The sequence below is a fragment of the Glossina fuscipes genome, unplaced genomic scaffold (genome assembly GCF_014805625.2).
Source record: "Glossina fuscipes isolate IAEA_lab_2018 unplaced genomic scaffold, Yale_Gfus_2 128, whole genome shotgun sequence".
NCBI lineage: Eukaryota > Metazoa > Arthropoda > Insecta > Diptera > Glossinidae > Glossina > Glossina fuscipes.
The window spans coordinates 186860-210929 of record NW_023998471.1 but is presented as its reverse complement, the minus strand read 5'-3'; the positions used below and the strand labels follow the sequence as shown (position 1 = coordinate 210929).

Genomic DNA, 24070 nt, shown 5'->3' with positions numbered 1-24070 from the left:
TATGTATGTATGTATGTATGTATGTATGTATGTATATATGTATATATGTATATATGTATGTATATATGTATATATGTATATATGTATATATGTATGTATATATGTATATATGTATGTATGCATGTATGTATATATGTATGTATGTATGTATGCATATATGTATGTATGTATGTACGTATATATATATATGTATGTATGTATGTATCTATGTATGCAGGTATGTATGTATATATATATACAAACATGCATGTGTAAGTGTGCATTTTTATATGTAAATTAAACCAGTTCATTTTTTGATTTCTTTCTAAATTTGCTACGCAAAAGCAAGAAATCTATCACTTTTGTCGCTACATTGGTAACATAGGAGGATAAGACTCTGTAGAGAAGTAAATTCTGTAAGATATTTGATCAATGTGAGGCATCGGGTCGATTATGTTCCATTCCACTGTCTGTCCTTCTGTAAATTTTTATTAATTGTGTCAGGCAATACGTACACCAACCAGCCAGCTATTGATGATGATGAGTATGATTAGCTGATGTATCATAGGCCAATATGGATTCAAGATCGACGGTCAATGCGCGTAGAATAGAGACCCATGGTTTTAAGCTTTCACACAGATTTATTAAGCTTCTATGTATGTGACTTTCTTTCCAGCTCTTCTTATTTATGCCTGTTTCGATTGTTTTCGTCCGTTTATGTCCCATCCTTCTGTTCTTCATTATCTCGAACCAATCATTTGTGCTCATTATTACTTATTAGTCTGCTTGTGGATTCGTCGATATGCCTGCTGATACAAATCGCTTAAAAATTTGAAAGCAATTCAGATTTGAAAACTCGACGTATTCGAGGCGCCAAACGAGAGATTAAAGTGCACAGGTTTTCAATAAACTTTTAGACTTTATGGCAAACTTTGGTCTGAACTATCAGTTGATCCGTCTTCATGGTTTTTTTTTCTGAAATTTATAAAAGAATTTAAAAGGAATTATATTAATTTTTACTTAACTATTTTGAGACCCTGTTCATTCCAAATTTCGCATTTGAAGGATCTTACTGACCATTTTACCACTTTCGACTTGTATATTTAGATTAACTCACTATGGCAGGCAGTCGTATATATATGGCGAAATGTAGGCTTAAAATGCGTTAATTATTTTATTTATTTCAAAGAGGTTTTTTTTAAAAATATTTTCCACGTCCGTCCAGAGTAGATGGTTATATATAGATCCCTGATTGTTGTTGTTTTTTTTGTTTTGCTCATTTCGCAAACATATGTTTTGTTTAATACGTGACAAGTGAACGAAAAATTTTCATTTTGTGGGTGATTAAATAAATTTTAAAATTTTCATTTCTACATAAAATACATTTATTCAATATATTTAAAATATGTCTTTTTTTTGTTCTATGGTCGATTTTCAATTTCGTTGGCCATTAAATTATAATTAAATTTATGTTTTACAACTGTTCTATTATTATAAGTTAATAATAAAAATTTTATAGTAAAAATTTTATACAAAAATTTAGGTCATACATAAATATATAATATAATAATATATATTATATTCTTGCAACGTAGAAGTGTTTTTTTTTTTTCAAATTAAGACACCAGGGGATGGTATAAATAATAGTTTTAGAGATAAAGTTTTACTTCGATATATTGAAACTCTTCAGTTCTGCAGATTTCAACTTGTTTTGCAACACTTAACAATCCAGATTATAATCTTAGTTAGTGGTGATAGCGTGGTTAACGTGATGCTGGTTACGGATCCATGCACACCCGCAATGAACACTCTTTTCCATGCAAATGTTTTCCTTTAGTTTTCGGCAATTAATTTTTAGGAACAAATTTTTACCCCAAGTCTGCAAATAATCCACTACCGGGATTTTTAAGAGGTGACTTTTCTTTATCTATTAGTCAACTTGAGAATTTTTCGCTTCATCATTTGAAAATATACATGATCGTTAAGCTTGGTCAAGCAATATAAGTTGTCCAAATGAAATATAGGAGCCGTTGTTTTTGAGGGGCTTAGTAGACGACCACTTGTGTGCTAGAGAAGATGCGAAATGCGAGAATCCTTAGATTTTTAGATATTTAAGTACACGGGAAGCTCATATGGATGATGAAAAGTAAACGTGACGCCCTATCCCAACTCGCAAAAATCCATAATCCAGATCGGAGAAGTATTGTTTTCTGAATTAATTTTTCGTTTTGGTAATCATGAATTTTGAAAAAGCACTTTTATCGAATTATTTTACCTTTGAAAACTTTTGATCGAAATCAATCATCAATTGTTCGAAAGTAGGCCATATAAACTTGCACTACTCCGAACTTTTTAACTTAAAGCAAGTGGAAACTCTTGTTGTGGACACACGACCCACAATTAAATATCGACCAGTACTTCGTTTATTTATAAAACAACTTTTCAGAATAAGCCTTTGTAATGAGAGTGATTGAAAAAATGATCCAATCCGAACCATTTTCAATAGTATTCGTCCTTTGGCCAAAAGAGGTCAGTGCGAGAAATTTCATTAAAATATCTGCAAAAACGGGACCTGTAGATTGAACACAAGAAAATAAAATAGTAGAGGCGGATTCTGACTTGATCGATATAATAAAAGGTAGGTCTATTTTGTGGTAAGCAGCACTTTCTGTTGGTGCTGTATACATCCGCACAAACAGACAGACAGACGAGTTTAAATCGTTGCAAAAAGTGATTCTGGATTAATCGACACAATAAAAGGGGGGCTTACCTTAACTCTTTGTCGGTGTTGCACACATCTACACAAACTTAATATATTCTTACAATACAAGAGATGTCGGTTATAAAAGCCGTCAAATGCGGGAATCGTTACCAGCATATTCTTGAATCCTTATGGAGCCAAAAAATTGAGCAACGAAATCGCAAAAATCGGAATCAAATAAAGAAATGTTTAGTTAACGATGGATTTTGCATAAAACAGTTTCTTTGAAATAGAGAGTCTTCTCGTATAGAAACTGCCATCGGCTTATTTTCTCAGTTTTATTATGTATCTCATTCGATCCAATTACTGGCTTCGTAAGTACATATGGGGGAAATTTTTTACACTTAATGTAGGTTACTACAGGATTTTAGATTGCTTGGAATTAATGATCGCTAAGCGCTCTTTAAGTAGACTATGGCTTAAACGTTATAATGTATAAAATATGTGATCGCTTGTATACATATATATATATATATATATATTATATATATTAGTTTGGGGAAAAAGAAATCCTTTATTTTTTTGGTAGATGGCTGCACTGATAGATTTCTCGTAAAGTATCGATCAAACAATTTCAGATTTATGCTCGTTGGAAAGGTGACATTTCGCAGTAAAAAAAATTCTTTTGCTGTTTTTTGTTTGGTGCATTCAGTTGTGAGTTACAGCGTGTTAAAAATGGAAGTGAACAAAGACAAAATTCGGTACATTTTAGAGTTTTTCTTTGACAAAGGCGAAAATGCAAGCCAGGCGGCTAAAATTGTGAATGGTGTTTATGGTTCCGATACTGTAACAGCCAATTATGTGCAATTTTGGTTTCGTAGATTCCATTCAGGAATTTTTGATGTTAAAGATGCACCTCGCACAGGTAGGCCAGTCGTCGAAAATGTCGAAAAAATCGGAGAAATGATCGAAGTTGACCGGCATGTTAGCAGTCGTAACATCGCCCAGGAGCTAAAAATCGACCATAAAACAGTTTTAAACCATTTACACAAAGCTGGATTCAAAAAGAAGCTCGATGTTTGGGTGCCACACCAATTAACAGAAAAAAACATGATGGATCGAATTTCCATCTGCGAAGCCTTGGCCAAACGGAATGAGATAGACCCACTTCTTAGACGGATGGTGACTGGAGATGAGAAATGGATCACATACGATAACCCTGTGCGAAAACGATCGTGGTCAAAGAGCGGTGAAACACCTCAAACGGTGGTCAAACCAGGACTAACGGCCAGGAAGGTTTTGCTATGCATTTGGTGGGACTGGAAGGGGATTATTTATTATGAGTTGCTTCCATATGGCCAAACGCTAAATTCTGATCTCTACTGTCAACAACTGAGCCGTTTGAAGATAGTGATTGACCAGAAACGGCCAAAATTGGCCAACAGGAGAGGTGTCGTGTTCCACCAGGACAACGCTAGGCCACACACATCTTCAGTGACTCGCCAGAAACTTCGGGAGCTTGGTTGGGAAGTTTTAATGCATCCACCATACAGTCCGGACTTGGCACCAAGCGATTATCATCTTTTTCTTGCATTGCAAAATTTCTTTAATGATGGAAAATTGGAATCTAGGGAGGATTGTGAAAATCGACTACTAGACTTTTTTGCAAATAGAGACCAGGACTTCTATGAGAGAGGCATTTTAAAGTTACCTTTAAAATGGCAACAAATCATACAACAAAACGGTGCATATTTGACCCAAATCGGACAATCCGAAGCATGTAAAATAAAGTCCTGAAGTTCATATAAAAATAATGGATTTCTTTTTCCCCAAGCTAATATATATATATATATATATATATATATATGTTTTCTACACGTTATTGCAATCGTACATTAATAAATTATAAAACCTACTATTCAAAGTATCTATGAACCTTGTGAATGTAGCACCAAAGTTGTTGCAAAAAAAATGTCTAAAAATGATTAAAAATAAATGTTTCAAATATATTTGCTTGCAATAATTGCCTCCTTTTCCCTTCTATTACAAGTAGTTTGTATTTTTTGCCGCATACTACGCTGCATTCAAGTTTGTACACAATTTTTTTTTGCTCATTATTTAAATCAAATTTCATAGCATTTCAAGCCTACATGAGATCTACAATTCAAGAATAATTATATAAAAATGATTCTAAACTGAAATTATAAAAAAAATTATTGAAAGCATATGAGCTTTCCATTCGTAATGCGATTTATGTCAATGTAACGATACTGTGTAACAAAAAGTGCAGCGTAATAATTCGAGTATTATTATTATTATTATTATTATAGTCAATTTAGCCAGAGCCGCTATATATATTCTGGAACTAAAGTCTTACGACACTATCGGTTTTATTGAAACTGTAGCGAGATTTGAACCCACGATCATTGAATTGTTATTCGAGATCCTTTGTCTACTCGGGTACTCAGGCAAGTGATGATTCAAACTAAAATTTAATTTACTTTAAAAAAGTAATCAAAAACAATTCTGAACTAAATTCTATAAAGCTAGATTCCTGCCTTCTCCAACGCAATCCAAGAAGTTCTATTCCCTTTTTTTTCTTCTAAATATAAATTTACGACAGTCGTGGTCTATTTAGTTTATTAGCTATGTGGAGCGTATAGAAACGCTAATCAGATATGACTTTATTGATCCGTTTTGTCGTCTACGCAAGCACTAACAGATTAACGGCAAAAAATATTTCGTTTAACTTTGAAACTTGTTAAAGAAAAAACAAGAAAAACAAGCGAATAGTCGAGTAGAAAAAAAAAGAGTCGACCTGAGCTTAGAAGAAATAAAAACAAAAGAAAAATATATGTATGTCTCTTGTGCTCATTTGAAAATTCATTTATCACTTTTCCCGTTGATAAATAAGTCAATATATTATATTATTTATCTTATCAAAAACATCGATAATAACAATTAGTAGATATGTCATTTATCTTTTTCTTCTTTTCGTTTTTTTTTTTTTTTTTTTTGATATATATTTTCACATTAAGTTAAATAATTTTGCGTAACTATATCTATAAGGTAAAGTTCAGTTGACTGCATGTGTGGACGATGAAATTGAAACGAAAAACAATTTTTAAATTATCGTTCAATTGTCGTTAAATATTTTTTATTATTATATGCTCTGCATTTTGTTGTTGTTCTTTCTTGCAATAAAAGTCCATGTATTTAATATTATTAACGCTATTATGGAGGTATGTTACGTTTTTCAACTCACTCATACTATCTCACTGCAATTGGTGCGTTTTTAATCATTTTGGTTGATTTAGTTTGTCTTGTCCTCGTCCAACCGTTCATCCGTCCATCCGTCACGTTTTGTAATGCTTAATCATATGAAAATGTTTTGTTGAAAGCCGGATTTTATTCTTAGCTAAGGGCCACGTATCAGATTTAGCTACCTTCGGGTCCTCCCCCCCCCCCTCCCACCCTCCCTTCCTCCCTCCCTTCCGGTGCTTTAAGAAAAGCTTTTTAGATGGTAATCGGGATTTCATCATCGAGATAAGTGGGCCTGTGCCGTGTTTACGATTAGTTTCTATAATGCATAGCTTTCGCGCCATAGTGAGTGTTTAAGATTCGTTGCATGATCGGCCGGGAGTATAGTTTGCTTACTTGTTACTAGTTACCTATTTGTTTTTTTGTTTTTTTTGTTTTTTTCTTTTCTACTTATTAACAATTAAAACGTGATCATATGCTAACAATTCATTACGGCTGCGGTATTTCAATTTCAATGAATTTAAAGCGTTCTACCTGCAGTTTTTATTTATTTACTTTTTTTTTTTTGGCCAAATATTACAGCGAAGGAAAACGATTATGCAATTTGCTGTCGTTGCGTAATTTATTGTCAGTTTTTAATTATGTCTCACGTTATTAAGTAGTTGATACAAAATTAATTTTTTTTTTTTTTCGTAGACAATCAGTCATCACTTCTGCGATCTCCAACTGATTGTATTAACGCGAGTACTGTATTTTTTTCCTTTACAGTCTTGTTGTTGAGCTTCTCGGTGGCTTTTTTAAAACGCGAAGTCCTTATGAAATGAAATGTAACAAATAATAAAAGAAAACACACAAAATAGTATAAAATCCAAACGTAACCCTCTCTGGTCGTTTCATTTAAACGGTAAATTTCAAATTTAGATCTGCTACAGACTAAAAAGAATTGAAGGACTTGAAGCATAAGTAGCACAAATACTGTAAAGCTTTTAACGAAGTCCCAGAGATGATTGATTTGGCTTGGTTGTGCTTGGGAAAGGGGAAGAAGGTTGGGTTATGAGAACATAAACATTTAAACAAAACCATAAACCATTGCTCGAAACACACAGAAAAAACTCTTAAGGATTTCACACCAGAGATCAACTCATCTTGGGGCGGAACGTTTGGTCGTATGTTTTTACCCAATGAACATAACTTTGTGCGAAGAAGTTGACGCAGTGCTCATCTGATAGAATTGTTTCTAATTTCTCTTCCTTTCGGTATTTTGACATATTTTACAATTCAAGGACGATGTCTTAGGTCGCTTGAGTTCATAACAGAAGATTCTCTAAAGAGCTGGAGAGCCTTTGCATAAAATAATCTACGGAAAATATATGGAGGACTTGCTTAAGAGATGCGACAGCAGCCTGAGGGAGACGTACATTCAACGCAATATTTCATTTAATGATTTCAAATGTTATATATATATATATATATAAAATAATATATATATATAAAATAATATATATATATAAAATAATATATATATATAAAATAATATATATATAATATATGTTTATATATATAATATATGTTTTTTTTCTATGCGGACTTCTCAGCGCCAGCTCTTTTCAAAATCCGTTAATCCGGTTACAGTTTCGTGCTCCACACCACCTGCTATACAAGGGTATATCAAATTTGTGCGGTTGAATGCAACGTCCAAAAGGGCATCAGATAGATCCACTTTCCAGTATACCTTGTCTGGCTGCATGTCCGCTTTGTTGTCTTCCATTCAATGTACAGGCCGCAAGTTTTGATATCTTTTGATTAAATTTGATACACATCTACCATACTTAAAGGGCTCTAAACAGGATCTGACTAGCTCGCCGAAATTGGGGGGTTCAAAAGAGAAATTTGCCCTAAAGAATTTTTATAATTTTATGTGATGTAAGTGGAAGTGTAGTGTATGTGAGCGTCTAATGTGTAAACTTACTTCGCCAGCCAGTAACAATCTTACATTTGCAAACTGCGAGCTCACACCCCTGACGCAACAACTTATGTTTTCCACGCATTCGACAATCATTTCTAGATTATTGAATCCGGCAGCTTCATGGCCTAATTCAATTGCGGCTATCGACTTATACTCTTGGTCGATGTTGTTGATTACTTTTTCTTTACCAAGAGCACCGGTGGTATTGCATTCTTTAACAAGCTCAGTCATCTTGTCTTGTACACGGTCATCAAATTTCTCTCCACTTGGTGTCAGTTTGGGATCCTTGCCTCTTTCCTTTTGGTACACACCAATAACGAGCCCTTTAGTGACTCGTGAATCGTCATGGGACGCCAAGAACCTACTCTGGATTCCCGAAATTTGCGCAACTTTTGCATATCTCAAAAAAGATCTGCCAAGCCAATTTGTCATGCGTATAGAAGTTATTCCCGATTTTTAGCAATGTATCTTTTTCGGACTTAAACAGAATTTAATATTCTTTATTTTATACAAATTTTTCTTGAAAAACTGTTTTGTTGCTCAAAATTTTCAATACAAACTGAAAAACAATTTAGACTCTTTTATCATTTAATGTTTTAATTTTATACAAATTTTCGGAAAAAAAGTTTTATTGCTCAAGAAATGTAATCCAAAAAAAAAAAAAATACAATCGCCTACTCATTTTCCTACACACATTTGACATTTTTGGCCCAAGAAGGAACTTTTCCGACCTCTTCCCAAAAAACGCCTTACTTTGAAAAGTCGTTATATGAATAATTGTAGGAAGATGGAGCGTATTTAAGGGGTAGGCCAGGGTCCGCTATAGTGGTTTTAGTCCATTTTGTATACATATGTATACAAATTATATATATATAAATTTATTATTATTATTTTTATTTCAGCCAGAGAAATAAACCCTAAGATTAAAGGTAGCATCTACGGCTATTAGCTTGATTGGAAATTCTACCGCACTTGAGGTTCGAACCCATGACCATTGAGTTGCTGGTCGAGATTCTTTGTTTTTGCCCACTCAGGCGTGTATATATATATACATATATATATTTAATTTTCTATAATGTAGACATATATATACATATTTATAAATTTTATATGTATACACATATATATATACAAATGTATATATGATTATAAAAAATATAATCTATACATGCATATATATTGATATATAACATAATATATATGCAGAATATGTGTGTTATTTAAAAAAAAAAGACATGGCCTTTTCAAAATCATTTTTGATATAATTTTCTCAGCAAAGTAAAACCTTGTTATATAATAATATTTAATAAAAACGAGAACAACTCATTAATACTTCTATAGTAGATATTTGTAGTTGTAATACAAATATATATAAATTTTTTTTTTTATAATTAAACATTTAACAAAAAAAAACAACTGTTTACTTTTATTATTTGCTAATGAACTTGAAATGAAGGGGAGAAAGATTCAAAAAAAAAAAAATGATAATAATAACAATAATCTTAGTAAGCACGAAAAAATGCAACCAAGCGCATACAACACACCCTACGTATCAAGCCATTATATCGTACACTATTTTACGTATAAATAATGAAAAAAAAACCAAAACAAAATAAAATAAATAAACTGCATTTACTCCCCCCCCCCCCCCAAAAAAAAAAAAAAAAAACAAGCAGTTCACTTTAGTGTGAAACACAATGAAAAAAAAAAAAGGATAAAAAATAAAACGAAATACGTAAATGAAAAAGCCATACATGATGGATGTATGCAATTGCTTTAGATGAATTTGCCGGTTGTTTGCTTTTTACTAAAAAATAAATCACAAGGTGAGATAAGAAGAAAAAAAAGCTTGAAGAAAAATTATTCTCTTATTTTTTCAAGTCTCTTTCCCCAAATAATTAAAAGCAAAGCAACAACAAAAAAGAAGAGTTTAAATGCACCTAAATTTTTGCACAACATATGCTCTCTTAAGTGCATTTTGTGAATGCATTGAAATATTTACAGTTACCTTATCAGCTGCTCTCGCTCTCTCCTTCTCTCTTTCTTGCTTTTGCAATATCTCGTCTGTTTTTTTTTTGTGCTTTTGTTGATTGCATTTGCAATAAACTTACATCAGTAAGAATTTAAAAGTAAATGAAAAACGAAGAATTAAAATGGAACAAAAAAAAAAAAAATCACGTGCTTAACTATGATGCAAGCGTGGGCAGTAAACAATTCGATTAAATAAAGCGAAGATGGAAAAAAAATTTTATTTTTTTTTTTTGCTTAATTTCTTACCATAAACAAGCTGGATGGATAAGTTAGTGCTTACTAGTCCAAGCGCTCTTAATATCTCAGAAAAAAAAAAAAAAATAAATAAATAAATTAATTAAATAAGAAAAGAAAGCAAATCTTGATATAAAAAAAGTGTCTAGAAAAATAAATTTTTTTGTTTTTAGTAATTTGGAGGAAAAACAAGAAATTTTTACTTTGCAACAACACAAAGAATTTAATAAACTTCAAGTTGAAAAGTTGAGAAATAATGAAAATAATAATAATAACAATGAAAATAATTTGAAACTAATAACAAACAATCAAACGATAATTGAAATTGATCGAAACAAGTGTGACGTCGTAGCGGAAGGCGTGAATATAAAAATAACACAGGAAATTGAAACCAAGAAACCGTTCAAAGTTTCAGAGATACCTAGTGTTGAGATACAGCCATCAACAGTAAATAAAAATGATACAATATCGGCGACTATTTCTTCCAATTCTGTTAACAATAAAATCATAAATCCCGAACAACAAATAAAAATACAAATAAATTCTCATATACCCACTACGACGGTAACTCAGAGTATATTTGAAAATAAAGCAACGTCGCCCGTCACTGCTAAACTAACCGCCACTACCACTTCCACTGCTACTGCTTCTACTACTGCTCCTGCTGCTGCTGCTGCTGCTGCTGCTGCCGCTGCCGCCGCCGCTTTATTGCTGCAAAATAATTGTTATCCTTTAGCGGCCGTAAAAACACAATACGTCGAAGAGAAACGTCCCAAAACTGTAACATCGTCAATAATACGTGCCGCACCGATTATCAATAACATACCGACAACCACATCGACGTCATCGGTTTTGCAATTGCAATCGCCGAATGGGGTGCCACGAGCTCAGTCCGTGACAGCTTCAGTTTTTACACCGTTGTCGCAATTGAAATCTTTACAAACGGATAAAATCATCGCTGCCATTTCAGGACAACAGCAACAGCCAACCCAACAGTCATTACAGAAATCATTGAATCAAGATATGAATAAAGGATATTTAACATTCGCTGAGGATGCCACCGAATTAACAAGTAAGTAGAACAAAATGTTTTATTTTTCACTACTACTCACAACATCTTATACGCTTGCGAATTTCGTAGAAAGTTGTAAATTTATGTCTGTCCGCCCGTCCGTCCGTCTGTTTGCTCCTAGCAACTTTGAAAGAAGAAAGAAGAAGAAGGTTCCGATAGAAGTAGAAATTTGACTGTACTACTCTTAGGCGATGTGCTCAATTCGGGTTTGCGTACGAAACGAAGAAGTCGTTTCCAAAAAGAGGGCAAATTTTGAAATGCTTAAAAATTTGTCATTATTGCTATTTTTACACCTGACATCACCTCTGATACAAGAGTGCATTAACTATGTGCAGATGCGTGAAACAGCCAGCAGGGCTTGAGATAGATCCACCGTTTGGCATACCGATTCAATCAGAATCACTTTCAGAATCGATCTAATCTCTTCTGCCCCTTTGTTCCCCTTGTATTGTCCTGCAGGTCGCAAATTTTTGGGACATTTTGCTTTAAATTTCAAACAGTCACGTGCTTTCACCAAGCAGGTATTTTGGTTCGTATGGGACCACTTTTTCGAGCACTTCCTTTTCTAATGTTACTCGAATTTTGAAAAATGCTTACTCGAATACCTACATGGCGGCGCAAAGTATGTTATGGTGGGCAACGGCCCGCTATAGTGCTTTTACTCATTTTACTCATAACGAAATTATTTTCTATGACGTCCAAAACTATGCAACGGACCTGCATGAAATTACTAGCTCGTCCGTCTTTCGGTCAGTTTTTTAAGCTTATGTTTCCTTAAACCGTAGCTAGTTGAGTTAAGAAAGTTGCAATTTGTCCTACGGACTCGTGGCCGATGTTATCATATCAGAAATAGAAATTGGGTTAATTTTCTGAGTAATGTGTTCATGTGGTAACTAAACGAAATATTAATATAATCTTTGAAGAATGAAAAAAAATCTCAAACTTACAAACTATAGCAATTAATCAACTGATAATAGATGTGAGCATAAGTAAACTGAAATGGGATCTTTATGTATAAAGTTAAAGAGCCATTTATTAGTTTAGATAAGGCCCCAGTGTGTCTGTAGATATAATATAACACTAAAGAAGAAAAATCAAAACATTTCGTTACATATGCATATATCTGTATATTTGCGTCTTCGCCTCTAAACCGAATACAGTTGTATAGTTTGGTTTTTTCTTTCTCACCGACCTTGGGCACACACATGAATATGCACATGCACATGCATTTCTAATAAAAAAAATTGTTTAACTTTTTATTATTTTGCTTTTATTTTCTTTTCGGATTTTTATTTTTACATATATAAAATGATAACAAAATTATCTCTTGTTGTACAATTGTGAGTTAACTACACAAGCTATAAACATTTTTCTTCTTCCTTTTCCTCTCAATATAATTTGATGAAATGTATGTTGATTGGTGATAACGTGTAAACAGAAAGATTACGAAAACAAAAAAAAAGAAAAGACGACGCGGTCATCAAATTTGTTTTATAGTAAAAAATATTCACACAAGCAACTAACCATCAAACCTATTCTCGAAGGTGATAATAGATTTTAACGATGAGTGCACCCTACTAGATCTCTTATATTTTGCGGTAAGGAATGGTAACGGTTCCGCACTGTCCACTTTCTCTCACATAAACTTTAAACTTAGGCATAGCAAATTGTAATTCCTTTAATAAGATAAAAAAAAATTTACGCTCACTAGAGGGCTTCGTTTAGAAACTGATGTAAAAATTTACAGGCGTTGAGATGAAAATTAAGCAAATTAAAACGAGCGATACAATCATGTGCAAACTCATGATTTCGAGAAAAAATCTTTAAAGTAGTAATCGCCTATAATACGGCCTCTTCAGCTTCCAATCATTTCCGCACATCATTCTGAAATATTTAGCGGGTCATTTAAGTCGATAAGCAGAAATAACTCGATAAAAAATCGCAAAAAGATATGACCTTTTAAGACGGGTATAACTCTTTTAGTTTTTGTTTTCTTTTCCACAGCTGAGGCCATGAAAATTAAGATATTTGGGTTTGTGTTTGCTCCATAATAAAACTACGACAGTTTCTTTTTGTGTAAAGTTGGATCGCCATTAATTAGCAGACATTGATTCAAGATAGACATGGATCCGTTGACTTTACCTCGAGGTTCTTTTCTTATCAAATTTCTCATAATATCTCCATTTTTTACGGAAGAATAAAATAAGTAAGAGATTTATATTCGGCAGAGGCCGAATTTCGCATACCCACCACTATGTTCTTCGCATTCTGCTCTCTAAGTTCTTTTATTTAATACCTATACTGCTAGTATTATTAAGAAAAAATTAATCGCGATATCTACCGCATATATCTTCACTTAAGGAGTGTACAAAACAGTTTTGAACATTCTGGCTTGGTTATCTTACGATAAATAAGCATAAAATCTCAAAAAAATTAAAAAAATAAATATTTAATTTCTTGTGACTTTGTGTGGGCATGGTCGATTGCATCCATTTTTGGGCCTAGAGATTAAAATGTGTCGCAAAGCAAATTTGGAATGTTTTAGCCTTCTCACTTTAATAATTTCCGAGTAACGAGGAAAATCCAAAAATTTTAGTTAAAAGAAACTAAGTTGCGTTCAGTTTACGCTTCACAGCGCGCTTTTGTTCTGATCAATTTCGCCCATTTTCAATACCAACCGGCGTGCAGAAACCTCCAATGTCTTCTTTTTTGCGGCCAAGAGAGTGGCAACAAAGGCATACGGACACACAGACGGACAGACATGGCTAAAACAACTCAGAATTTCACACTGATCAAGAATACTTTATACTTTATAGGCTCTTCCTTTTAGGTGTTACATATATTATAGAAAAAAAAAAAAACAAAATGAGTGTACACCCATCTTACAGTGGTGAGTAGAAAAGAAAATTATTATGGTTGGCATAGTGACTCTCTAAAGGGCTTTCGAAACTTTTCTGACCATTTGCATTATCAGCCCTTCTTATTGCGCTTAGAACACCATTTAGCTGAAATATTTTGAAAAATTTCTACTGATTACAATACACACACAAGCTCCGATATCTCTGCTAGTGCTATCTGTTATGCTATCTACGACCATGACTGTGCAATTATTGCGATTGCTGTAAATCACTTTTCTTGTACAACCAACGGTTTCTTTTCCCCATCCTTTCATATATTAATGAGTAAAATTTCCAAATTTGCAAAAAATTTTTTTCTTTTTTTGTGTGCCTTTTTTTAAAATATAACATTGAAGTGTTTATTTAATTACCGCCTATTTTAAATTATTGCGCAGTCAAGTGATACTCTCCAGAGTTTTTTCTCCCACTATAAATAAGTAAACGTTTATATTATTTGTATAAATAAATTTAATTTTTTAACTTAAGGTGTAAACAATTAACTGTGTATTGTATCGCCTGGTTTTTTTTAGCGAAAATGTAATTTTCTGCGGCTTTTGAATGCGGTCGTTCATAATAAAAGCTTAACCACAAAATCTTGAGAAATCTGTATTTGAAGATCAATATTTCGTTCTTGTTTTTTTCTCTTTTCCATGAACAATTATCACAATATTTTTTAAAATTTTCATTTAAATCTAGTAACCTGGCGAGTTTTTCAATTTCAATATTCATACCCGGTTACACGTACTCCTACTTCTAATAGGCCTACGATCCTTTTCAATTTTGTCGTCCCTTATTCGAAACAAATGTTCTATATACAGAAATATAGATGTGTGTGTGTGTGTATGTGTACCGATTACAAATACCCTTACAACACATTTAAGCTGCTTTGTCACCCCTCATGGAATCACTGAACGCTGATAGCAACTGTTTCATGTACTGTGTGTGTGTGTCTGTGCTTAATTGACTTGAGATTCTCAACCGTAAGTCCATATATCCATACATCCATTTAACAATCGTTACTGACTGAGACCAGGTGCACATTTTCTTAGATTGATTCGGTGAATCGAGTATGAAAACAGATGTGATATCTCCATAAATACATTATACCGTACATCGATACCGTGGAAATCAATTAAAATTTTAATCAATAAAGCTAAAAAACCACAATGACAGGCTTGCTATTGCCTGGAAAATAACTCCAACGGGCGCAGTTGCACTCAGTGTCACATACTTTTTTGCAATCACACTGCCCGCCTTTGGAACAATCTGTCAGCAGTGATCTTTCCCGTCGTATCTGATGTTACCGAGACAAACGAACGTTCACAGATTGTACTCACTCTCTTCAAGCCCCCTCTGATCCCCACAGTGCACGCTTGTACACAGGGGACATCCTCTGACTCGTTGGCTATTAAAAAAACAAAAATAATAATAAAAGACTCGAAATGACGGTCATCTGGGATTCGTTGCAAGCCCATTACGTATATCGTGCGTCTCTTTAAATGAAATGAAAACAGAAGCTTTTTTCTTTTAAGTTTCATTTCAATAAATTTAGTCATTAAGGTTTTAGAGCTTTTTTTTTTTTTTAACCATAATAATTTTAATACAAAGTCGTTACTCGTAAAAAAATCATGATTTCTTTTCTGTTATTGTGCTTTTTGTAATGTATTAGCTACATGGCACCTTTAAGCACATTGTAGGCCGTTATCAACTATTATTTACGTTTACTTATAAGAAAAAAGCGACTTTATCTCTGCGAAATTTTTTCGTTGGCCCCTTTTCATTAAGCGATACGAATGTACATATATACATAGAACTCATATCTGTAAATAATTTACAAACAACAACAAACAGAATTTTTTTTATAAATTAATTTCAAATGATTTCTTGCTGCAGCCAATGCTATATAGCGGGTAATTAAAAATAATGATTACTATGAATCTATTCTGTCTATTCTGTCTTGGCTCAATAAAAATATTGTATATATAAAAATGTCGCTTTTGCTTATTGTATCATAAAAAAGTAATTAATTATAATATATTGATAGTTTGAAAAAAAAAAAATGATATAAAATTCGAAATCTGGCATTCTCATCACTTAGTAAGCAGTCGTGGAACGAAGATACCGTAAGCAACGTAGAAATCATAAGAATATCAATTTTTCCTTACGTCCATCACGAGTTCGATTTGTCAGATGCCGGCATGAGCTGGTTCAGGAGAACGCATAACAGATCTAATGAATCTAAGCTCTACAACTGATACGTCACAAGTGACAAGGCAATATTTTTCTTTGTGTGGCTCTCGTGACTTTCTTAACTTTGTTGTGTAACGAAATTGACATTGAAAAGTTTTCCTTTGGCTATTGATATCAAATCGTGTGCGATATAACAGAAAGCATGACAAGAATATCAATAGTGATCGGTCACAAGGCCAGAATGTGGCTGTAACAATCAACTGATCGAACGAACCTATGTAATAATTGGAAATGTGTCTTTTATCTGCTGTTTCGCGCTGAACATGCACTGGATTCCTCTGCTAATACATGTCTGTTACCCTCTTCCTTATTACCCTATTTTTCTTATCTCTTTTACTCTTTTTCGTAGCTATCCGTTTAGTATGGCCTTCTTATTTACTGGGACCGCATTGCTGAACAGATCAAGCCATATTTCCAACTTAATCCCTAATCCTAAACTATTAAAAGATTACTTACCCTAAATTTAAATATCAGCCGCCTTAAGCGCATACCTATAGTCTCCATAGAAATTGTCTCAGATCATGCCTGATAAGGGGAGGAATCGCTCTACATTTCTAAAACGATAATGGAAATTGTCCTCGTTTTTTATTGCCCTTATGTGCTTCCCTTTACCCTTTCAATCAGCTACCCATTTTCTTTTTTACTTATAGCGAGGGCTTTTCTGCGCAGAGCAAGACATATTTCAGAGACTATCTCTAGTCATCAATTTTTTTAACAGATGATCAACATTGTAATCGTGGATATCAATCATTTCAAGTTAATATATGAAAGTTTCTGAGTTTTAATAGAAAACAGTTGTGTGATGTTGTGCGTGAAGTAATCTACTGTACATTCTTGCACTAAATCCACTTTACAATGCACATGACAATGCTTGCACTCAATCGACTTTACAGGTTGTAAGTAGCATCTTTTTGTCCAATTCAATATAAATTTGCTTAAATTTCAGACTTACACTAATCTTCTGACCTATATCGCACAGACGTTACAGGTCATAAGACATTCTTTCATTTGTGGTTCTTGTGATTAATTAATTTTGCTGTATAACCAAGTCACATAAGATGTGATAAAAACACATAATGTTTTCTCTTATGAGTGCTGCTCCTTCAGAGTGCCAGACAACCAACTGTAAGGTTAACTTTTCAAATTTTCACATTTTTTGATCGTATCTGTTACAAGATCAGTCGGGGGATTGATGGATATACGCATTTTGCAACTGTACAAATGCTGGCGCATCCAAAAATCTTAAAGAAGATATGAATGGAGATCTTTTTAAAGCTATCTAAGTATAGTTTTCAGCAATGCGTATGGTACGAACTGAGATCTATACTATAGATAAAATTCTATTAGATCTTTTGTGATTTTTGTCCACTTCTTCAAGACGTTTTTATTAAATCCATTGCTTAGTATTGCTAAAGTTTCTCAATCATCATCAGTACTAATGATCGCGATCTAAAATTTTCTCCCTAAAAGAAAACTTTATCTTAGATGCGACGACTATTCGTTAACTTAAATCTGAAATTCAGAATAATTAACTAAAAGTCCTAGCGTTACTTTTTAATGCCTATAAACTTTCCAACAAGGTATCAAGTGTGCGTAAGGCTTATATGTTATAGTCTGTGGAAATAGAGTAAACAAGAATACTTCTGTTTCGCCACATATGCGTTGAGTTACGAACACTAGGTTAAAGAGAATACTGTTGTACCAGAAAAGGCATTAAGACTGACTGGCCACATCGCAGCATGTAACTCACGTAGATCCTATAAAACCACTTTACGCATACAGAACTGTTCGAAGGATAAGGGCAAATGTCACTTACTTTCCACCACACATGCATGTCTTTCTAATGTAAGGATTTTGAAATAATCCTCCCATCAATGCAGCGGGAAGTCTTTTGGAAATTCCTCGCAATTCTCTTCAATAAATCTGTGTTTGCCAGGATATGACGCAAAGCAGAAGCAAATGATTGAATGATTGAACTGCTTCTGCAAGGACTGTCACAACGATACCACAATTGTCTTGCTTAACGATAAAGGGTACAGCATTCTGTAATAAGAGCTACTGCTGTGCAATGCTATTTGAAAGAGGATAATATTTACAAGAGTTCGTAGAATGGAATCAATTTGGTTGGCCTAGGGTCAATAAAAAATTTCTATATAGAAAGAAACTAACGAAAGAAAATGAAGAGGTAACCATTATCGAGCCCAGATTTTAGATGCTTATCTCTACTAGTGAAGGGTGCTTTACAAGCCGAATAAATTAGAATACTCTCTCCTCCAAGCACATAGAATGTCTCTACAAGCACGTAAATTGACGTCACTGCGAAATATTGTGATTGCTTTGGATTTGTTGTTTTATTTTTCTTTGGCTTTTTCTCCTTTTTTCAGCCTTTATTCGTAAACTGCAGACGACAAAGTGATATAAAATAGAAAATTTATGATATAAGCGTTAAATCATGGAACGCATTGCTTGGAGAATGACCGAAAAAAACTGAGGCCCGTATATTCATTTTAGCAAATTCGAAGGCAGTTCTGCTACAGTAAACGCTAAATTATTTAACATCATCTCATAAAATTTAATAACATTTATTATTTTAAGAAAATTCAAATAATTTTTATCGAATGTGGCTTCAAACGGAAACGATTCTCTTGCTATACGCATAGACCGACATTGCCTATGGAAGTATTCATATATATATATATATATATAGTTTTCCTAAGTTTCTGTAGGAATTGAATAATTAAAAATCCTTGGGCTGCATTTGCTTCTCTTCTGCTCTTAACGTAAAAGTTAGTTTTTCTTTGAAACGAAAATTTTTTTCTTATAAAATTTTTATCAAATGAAAATTGAAAAAAATTTCTTTTAAATCATAGCGAATAGGATTCGCGAGAAGAAAAGGCACAGATCGACACGAGGCGTGATATTATCTGCGGGATTATCTGTGGGTAAATTTTTAACCTGCATTTGCAATTCTGTTTATTTGCTTGTAGATTGACTTTTAGTTAACAAATTTTTTTTTTTTTATCAACAAACATTCACTAAAAGGCGTACAACTTTTTTCACAAAGCTTTTTAATTTTTATACCCATCGCCGAAGGATGAGGAGTATATTCATATTGTCAAAACGTTTGCAACGCCCTGAAGGAACCATCAGCGACCCGCCAAAATGTACATATTTTCTTTATCAGCATCGAATTCTAAGCATCGATGTAGGCTTGCCCGTCCGTCCGTCTGCGTAATATTTGTTGTAGACATTCTCCTGGCCGCAAAAATGAAGGAATGAAAAATTGATTTAATGCTCATTACTCGTAAATTGCGACCGATAAATGTGCAAACTTTTTTGAAGGCATATTTTATGGGCATAAATAAATTGACCATGCCTGCCCAATAGTACAAATGTATCAAAATTTAATTTTTCAATCCGATTATCAGGGTCAGAAATAAGCTTCAAAAGCCCCATAATGTATATAAACGCTTGGCCAGGAATGCATCTATACATGCCCGTCTGTCCATCCGTCTGCCTGCGCAACTTTGTAGTACTTGTGATAAACATTCCTCCGTTAGTGGAAATGAAGGTATCGCCTACAAATTTGCAAAATAATTTTGAATTGATCGAAAGCGCTCAAATGACACGCCCACAGGGCCCCGCACGTTTATGCGACAAAAATTTTAATTTTGAAAATAGAAAAAATCAGCCGCATCCACTTCATATTGTAGAGCATGAAAATTTAGTTCTCTTACTTTTTTGTAGATTTTTAGAATAACGCTGATGGTCATAAAAGATTCGGTCACTACCGAATTTTATTTTTTTACTCGTTACTATTCATTGACTTTGTGTGTGAACGCCATAGTATTTAACATTTCTATCTACTTATGCAAGGTACACACTGATAATCATAATGACGATGACGACGACAATAATTATTTGTATAAATTGTCAATTAAGACTTTGAGTGTGATTGTCACAGTGACTGAATTTTGGCAACCATTGCGGCGCGGGTATATATTTATAATATGCAAATGAAGACGAGAACAATTTTGAATATAATAGATGTAGAACCCAAATAAGTAAGAAAGCTTTAGTCGCTTCAATACACACCCATCGTTTGTGAATTGGCCGTATCTGTCGGTGGATATTTTGCAAGTAATTTGTTCGTTTAAATATGCAAACGTTGTAGTTATTCGAAGCGATTTCTGCAGGGAATATACACTGAAAGAGAATTACGTCTTCTTGTTTTTGCACGAAATTGTGTAAATTTAAAAAAAAGCTTCCCAAACAAACGAGAACCGTCCTTTTTTTTCCCAAATCCTACAAAAGTATTGCATTAATGTAAATTTCTTGGGCTAGTTCCTCCAAAAATGTCCTGGGGGACGACTTCTTATGTTAGCAGCAGCCAAAGTCCGAACTTGACTATATTGACTATATATAAAGGTTCCATATTTAAGTCCCATGGCAAAACAATAGATTCTAACCTTCAATTCAAAATCCCGGACACACCACTTGTCGTAGACAGGTATAAAAAAATTTGTGCGGGCGTGTGCAACACTCAGAAGATCTTGAAATAGATCCACTTTTATTAAACAGATCCGCACAGAGCCAGATTCTGAATCGATTTAAGCTTCATCGATCCATAATAAGGTTTTGCATCGATTTAAGATTGCTTGTCCATTTGTCCGTCTCTCTGTTTGTCTCTCTATCCTTATCTTTTGTATTGAACCTGCAGGACGCAATCTTTGAAATGTGTTGATGAAATTTGACATAGCGACGTGATTTGACCCAAGAATGAAAGCTATTGAAAATGCTTCATATCGGGCCACATTTTTCCCGGCTCCACATAAAAAGACTTACTTTGAAAAATTGTTATATGAATAACTGTATTCAAAGAAGTTGCGTAGGGTGTTTAATGGTGAACCGCGTCCCACTGTAGGGTTTTCAATTGTTTCAAGTTGAAAAAGTCGGACTAGTCTAGGTTTACATGGCGACGTTTCCAATAATTGATGATGGATTGCAATCAAAAGTTCTTAAAGGTAAAGCACCTCGAAGAAGTTCCAGAAATTTTTTGATATATCCGAACTTCACAATTTATAGAAATGCTTTCCCAAAAATCATACCAAATATATTCACAATCGATAATCGATTTTATTAGGAATTAAATAAATTTTACCATACAAGAAGAGAAGACATATTACCTTAGCTCAGCAAGTATTCAGCAATAAAATGATGGCAACCTTATCCGAGAAAACATCAGTTGAACTTCATATTACCGACACTTGACTCTGTAGGATATCAGCAAACATTAACAGTATCATAAATATAAATCATCTCATTTATGCAGCATTCAATTACTTTCAATTGAAATCATTCAATTAAAAAAACTGTATAAGAATAAAAGAAATACCCTTGAAATAAGCTCTTACTGAGCAAAAAAAAAAAAAAAAAAAAATCTAATAAAATGTATTCGAATAATAAGTTAGGAAAATTAAAAAAAGTTAATAAACAGGGGTATGTGATATTTAATGCACGTTATTGAGCAACAGATCTTTTTTAAATCATTTCATTTCGCCTATCTATATCTGGGGAAACGTTTTTATTTCCGATTGTTTTCGGATATTTAAATTCGTCTCAGGGCGAATATGAGCTTGAGACGCTGTTTCGTTTTAAACTGATTTTTTTGTTTTTTTTTCTTTCTAGTGCTTAAAGAAGAACCCGATGATTTCACCGGCCAGTTAGTGGCTCCGAATGCGGTGGATGCGTGCATACCGTTAGACGAGTCGGCACCTTTGTTTGGTGAGATGTTAGTGGGTCTAATGGGCTCCTATGGTAGTCTCTTGCCAGACGATATTAATTCGTTGGACTCATCTGTAGTCAACGAGCAGCAAGCAAATAAATCAAACAATAATAACTCAGCGTTATATCAACAAGCAGCGGTGGCCGCACCTTCTGGAAGCATTATCAATCCGGCAAACGTAAATAACTCTAGTGTCGTTAATAACAGTAGTGGTAATAGTAGCAACAACAGCAATACTACAAATATCGATCCATTTATCAGTTATCGTGACGAGTCAAATGATACCAATTGCTCGCAGCATTTATTATCACCAGCGGGTGTTACCACAACGGTAAGAATCGCTTTTTTTTTTTTTTGTTTTGTTTGTATTGATATTTATATATAGGTATATATATACACATATATATACATTTTTTTCTGGTTTATTTGTTTAACATCATTTTCTAAAACACCAAAAGAAGTGTTTGAATATTTTGCTGTTTATTTAACTAACTCTTAAATGCGAGCTTAACAAATAAACACTTGAAAATATTTTGAAATACTTGAACTAGGCTGCACAGGCTACCACTTTATCATTTCAATGATTTTGTTTATTTTCTGTTTTTTCTTTCATCTTTTTCTTCTTTTTTTTTGTTTTTGGCAGAGTCCCGAAGGCAGCAGCAGTTTACCGTCTTTGTGCAGCCCAAACTCATTAAGTCAAGAGGATGATTTTCCATATTATACGATGAATGTTGATGACATGGATGATTTGACAATGCGCGCTCCGTATATACCGATGAACGAACAGGACGATTTACCGCTGTTAACTAGCGACGAATTTATGTGGTACGGAAATAATACTTTCACCAGCGAAGATTTAAATATGCACACTAAAGAGACAGAGACAATGCAAAAGCAATTGCAATTGCAACAAACATTAAACTATCAAGAGCAACAACAGCAGCAGCAGCGTGAGCAATTCAATCAACAATTTTCAAATTCGTTATGCTCTTCACCGGCATCTACAGTGTCTTCAATGTCTCCCTCGCCGTTGCAACAACAGCAACAGCAGCAAAACTCTTTACAAATATCGCAACAGCAACAGCAACAACGACCACAAACGGTCTTTACAACAGATTCTAGTGAATTGGCGGCTTTACTATGCGGCACAGGCGATGGCACTCTATCAATATTGAATGATCATTGTTTAACTACCACGAGTTTGGCAAATCGTGGAGTTAATAGTGCCAGCGTTAATGGCAATGATGGTGGCGGTAATGGTGATGACGGCAGTAGTGGTGTCGTTGCTGGTGGCGGTGATGGTGGTAGTAGTAGCAGTAATGACGGCGGTACAAATATGAATTGCTCTGTTGGTAGCAGTGGTAATAATATTGACGGTCGCACTTTTAATGGCGTACGAGAACAACAACAATTACAACAACAATGTTTGCAACAATTGCAAGAGCAGTTGCAACAAACACAACATGAACAACAGCTACAGCAGCAACAACTAATAAGCAATTTAAATATAAATTCGAAAAAGGAGAAATTCAATACAACACTAACAACGGCACCGATTCTTTACGATACCATTGAGGATACATTCGAAAATATTTATGAAAAGAATTGTAAGTATAAGCGTGTGGAGCGACAACATTACACAGAACAAAAGAATGAAAACAAACAAAAATAAAGAAAAAAAAAGTCAAATAACAATAAAAATATGATAAAAATTGAAGAAATTTATTAAAGAAAAATTTTAAAAAAATCGGCGGAATAACAATTGCCAATGGGCAAAAGCAATTTCCGTTAAAAATACGTGGAGAAGTTATATTTTATTAAGCAGCAGCGATTACACCTAATAGGCCAGTTAATAAAAACGTACTTTTTTTAATGTTTCTTTTATTTATTTTTA

General features: G+C 33.7%; 1 protein-coding gene across 1 annotated transcript in view; it reads left to right on the top strand.

Moving 5' to 3' along the window:
- Positions 1 to 10388: 10388 nt before the first annotated feature.
- Positions 10389 to 24070, top strand: part of LOC119640777 (protein similar-like) — a gene marked incomplete at its 5' end in the record, with an annotated part of 36527 nt that continues 22845 nt past the window's right edge. The window contains 3 exons of the mRNA XM_038039003.1: positions 10389 to 11244; positions 22080 to 22507; positions 22820 to 23783. Of these exons, the coding sequence (XP_037894931.1) occupies positions 10389 to 11244; positions 22080 to 22507; positions 22820 to 23783 (2248 nt within the window). The remainder of the gene's footprint in view (positions 11245 to 22079; positions 22508 to 22819; positions 23784 to 24070) is intronic.